At 31.1% G+C, this 4,341-nt stretch overlaps 1 protein-coding gene across 1 annotated transcript; it reads right to left on the bottom strand.

Moving 5' to 3' along the window:
• Window positions 1-2,767: 2,767 nt before the first annotated feature.
• Window positions 2,768-3,415, bottom strand: LOC145957195 (uncharacterized). Its single transcript, XM_083073413.1, has one exon. The coding sequence runs from the start codon at window positions 3,413-3,415 to the stop codon at window positions 2,768-2,770; it is 648 nt and encodes a 215-aa protein (XP_082929539.1).
• Window positions 3,416-4,341: the final 926 nt, after the last annotated feature.

Genomic DNA, 4,341 nt, shown 5'->3' with positions numbered 1-4,341 from the left:
ACTCCTAACAATAAGCATCATGTAATGATTAAGAATACAAATTATCAATAAACATATTAGCTAGTTAAAATAAGAAATTGAACCATATATACCAACTAATGGAAATGTCACACGAAGATTGGAAATGTCACATGGTTGTTTATGAATTTTTTCATGTTGTGATTTATGATGTAAGAAAGGAGTTGGAATGCAATTAATTAAATATGCTGCATGAATGAGTGCAAAACACAAAAAAGTTGAAGGAAGTTTAGATTGAAATAACAATGCACGCGTAACATTTAACAAATGTTGATGTTTGCGCTCAACAATGCCATTTTGTTGGGGAGTTTCCACACATGTAGTTTGATGTATAATCCCTTTTGATAAAAAATATTGATGCATGAGGAATTCAACACCATTATCAGTGTGTATGCATTTAACATGAGATTCAAATTGAGTTTCAACATGATTGATGAAATCAATGACAAGTTGACGAGCTTCACTCTTAGAAATCATAAGAAATACCCATGTAAAACGCGAGTGATCGTCTACAATCGTCAAAAAATATTTATGACCGTGTAGGGAAGTGATGGAACATGGTCCCCATATATCTAAATGCAATAACTCAAAAGGTTTGGATGCATGGGAGTTGCTTAAAGGGAAATGGAGTTTCTTCTGTTTAGCATGATGACAAGTGTTACAGACAAACAATTTATCACTTGATAGAAAAGGATAGCACTATTTCATAATGTGTAATCTGTCATGGGATAAGTGACCCAAACGAAAATGCCAAAGATCTATGGGTAATTGGGTACAATGAGGATGGGTAATAGTAGTCATAATAGAAGCAGAAAAACTAGCTAAAGTATAGAGACCATCAGAGACATTAACTGTACCAATCTGATTCTTGGTGATCGCATCCTGTATCACACAAGAATGAGAAGAAAAAATTAAAATACAATTGAGAGAACGAACCAATTTGGAGATGGAAATAAGGTTAAATGTAAAACTAGGAATATATAAAACATTAGTAAGATAAAAGGAATTAGAAAAATGAACCACGCCAAAATGAGTAGCAGTGACATGGTGTCCTGTAGGCAACTTAACAATGACAGGATCAATGGTGACATATGAAGAGAAATGATTTAGAGATGAAGTGACATGATCCGTAGCACTAGAATCTAGGATCCAAGAAGAAACAGAGAAAGGGGTACCTGGTGTATGGGAAGAAGAAAGAGTACCAATCTGATTAACATGAGATGTTGAAGTTCCTTGCTCTGGTTGTTGGATTAAAGCTAGCAAGGCTTGATACTGTTGAGGAGTGAAGCAAACATCTGAGTTCTTGGCTGGTTGTTGGTCACCTGTAGCAGCACTTGGATCAACAGTTACAGAACTGTTAATATGAGCAGATTTAATAGATGAGTGGGGATGTCCAGGAGGGAACCCATGCTTACGATAACACACCTCAATGGTATGACCACTACGTCCACAATGAGTGCAAATTTTGTTACTCTTAGAATTTTTGCTAATCTTACTATCACCAGCCAAAGGAAAACCATTTTTCTTGTAACAAACACTTGCAGTCATTGACGGACGCACGTTGAAGCTTGTGGGGGCAGTTGCCCCCACTAGCTTTTCAGTTTTGATTTTTAATAATATATATAATATTATATTATTTTTATTTAAAATTTAAAAACTAAAAAAATAAATAAAAACAAAAAATTATAAAATTAAAACTAAATTTAAGTTTTCTTGCAGGGACGGATGCACTAACTTGTGGGCCCCTATTAACTTTTCAGTTTTTTTAATAATATATATAATATTATATTATCTTCATTTAAAATTTAAAAACTAAAAAATAAAAATAAAAAACTAAAAATTATAAAATTAAAACTAAATTTAAGTTTTGTTGCAGTTATCTTTATGTGAGAAAGGAAATTTTTTTAAAAATATTTTAATATGTTATAATAATTAACAACAAATTACATGTTTTAAAAAAAATTGTTATGCATTTAAATTGTAAATCAAGATAAAAAATATTATAAATTAAATAATGTATGTGTTTTAAGTTTAAAAAAAACCATAAATTGTTATTAACCTCTTTTTAGATATTTTTTTTTTGTTTTATTTTTATTTTTTCTAATTCTTTTTATATTTTGAGGTTCTCCTCTACCTCTAACATATTTTAAAGTGTAGAAGAGTGAAATTAGAAGAAGAAAAAAAATAAACTTTTTCTTCCATCTATACTCCTTCTTGTTTGAATAGCTAAACTATACATTTAAAGTAGTCTTTGAGGTTAGTGTATTTAAAGTTATTATTTTTATATTGCTTTATTTGAATTAATTTTTTTATTTTCAATGAGAAATTCAGTATTTTGATTTTTATTTACTCATTCTATTTTTATGTTTAGAAGAAACATTGTATGTTATGAACATTACATTAATTAAAATTATATTGCTTTTAGTTGTAGCAATGGAAAGGTATTTTAAAAGAAAATCATCTTCAGAACAACCATCTTCTCCTCAAACACATGTTGAAAAAGAAGTCAAATTGGGTCCACCAACCAAAAAAAGATTTTTAGAATGTGATTTGGAAAGGCTTCCTGATGATCCTTGTTTAAAAATGAGAGAACCATAGAGAGAGAGGTTTTTGATAGTATTAAAAATGAGCAAATCATTCAATGTTTTCAAATTATGAAAACTCGTAGAGAACAATTATGATATATATTTATCTTTATAAAAATTTTATTTTATATTTTAAAAATTTATGTATTTAAATATTGTCCCCACTACTTAAAATTTCTGGATCTGTCACTGCTTGCAGTGTGACCCTTGCGGCCACAGTAGGTGCATGTGTTGGTAGATGTAGCAACATTGAGCATAATATCCTTTGAATTAGAATTAACAGTAATCAGAGGAGAAGGGTTGAGTAATTGGCGTTCTTGTTGAGCTACGTATGAAAATATTTTTGAAATGGGTGGTAAGGGGTCCATAAGCAAAACATGAGATCTAATATTACTGTAAGAATCATTCAAGCCTCGTAAAAATTGCACAGCTCTATCTTCCAATTTTTGTTGAGCAATGATGGAAGAAGCAACACAAGAGCATTTAACATTACAAAGACAGACAGGATCAGCTCTAAAATTCTCAATTTCATCCCAAATGATACATAACTTAGTGAAGAAATCAGTTACAGACAAATCACCTTGTTTCATAGAAGAAGCCTCATATTGTAAATCAGAAATACATAGATGGTCTCCTTGGGCATAGCGGGATTTTAAATCCTTCCATATTTCATCCGCTTGATCCATCCACAAGATACTCTGGCGAATGAACAGGGAGACTGAATGAACAAGCCAAGATACCACCATGTTGTTGCAGCATCTCCATGCATTGAACGTGGGATCCGATTTGGGTTTGTTAAGGTGCACTACCATCAATGAATTCAACCTTATTTTTAGCACTAAGGGCAGTAACCATGGAACGACTCCATGAGTGATAGTTGTTAGATTCAAGCAGAGGAGAAACAAGAGCAATGGTTGGGTTCTCACTAGGGTGCAAATAAAGAAAATCATGGACGCTAGGTGGTTGGTCCATGTCGTCACTCATGATGATAAGAGTGAAATAGAGAAGAAGAAAAAATAGCAGTAGGAAACGTCAGGTGTATGCTCTGATACCATAATAAAAGATGTCATCACAAAAGCAAAAAGGCAGAAAGTGTAACGTGCTCTACAGAGTTGTGGCCAACAAACTTGCATTCTCATTCATTATGAAAAGGGACTATATATATACACACGGAGAGAGAAGAAAAGCTGATAACAGAAAGTTGTTATATAAAAGACAAATAATGTGAGGAAAACATAAATAGAAAAAAAGAGAATTAAGAAATATTTTCAAATTTTTTGCATTCCAAAAGTAAAAATAGGAGAGTATTTATAATTTAAAAGACATATATTAAATGAATTACACTTATTTGTTGAACTAAAAAACACATTCAATAAGTTTATTTTTTTAAAATAAAAACTAATGTTTGAAACATAATAGATCTTATAAAAAAAAAGCATCAAACCAATTTGAATATTTGAATCCTATAATAAAGATTAGAGGAGTATACGCTACAAGAATACTATCATTTAGTGTGAGCCAAAAGTTGGCCGTAGGACAAAAAAGTTGACACAAATATCAATTTTAGCACTACATAAGCATCGGTCTCAATGTAACACTAAAACACTTTTTACTAGTAACTTTTCATCGATCAACACACATGGATTCTACTTGAACTCTACCTAACCGATGTAAAGCCTGTCATAAATTCCAGCTAATACTAAACAATATATTTTTAATATTTACTCATGATTGAAAG

Source organism: Cajanus cajan, chromosome 4 (assembly GCF_000230855.2).
Source record: "Cajanus cajan strain Asha chromosome 4, NIPB_CcT2T_4, whole genome shotgun sequence".
NCBI lineage: Eukaryota > Viridiplantae > Streptophyta > Magnoliopsida > Fabales > Fabaceae > Cajanus > Cajanus cajan.
The sequence above is the reverse complement of the archived record's forward strand: the minus strand, read 5'-3'. Positions and strand labels throughout refer to the sequence as shown.

Coding starts and splice junctions, on each gene's coding strand:
- LOC145957195 (XM_083073413.1), bottom strand. CDS start 3,415: ATGGTAGTGCACCTTAACAAACCCAAATCGGATCCCACGTTCAATGCA.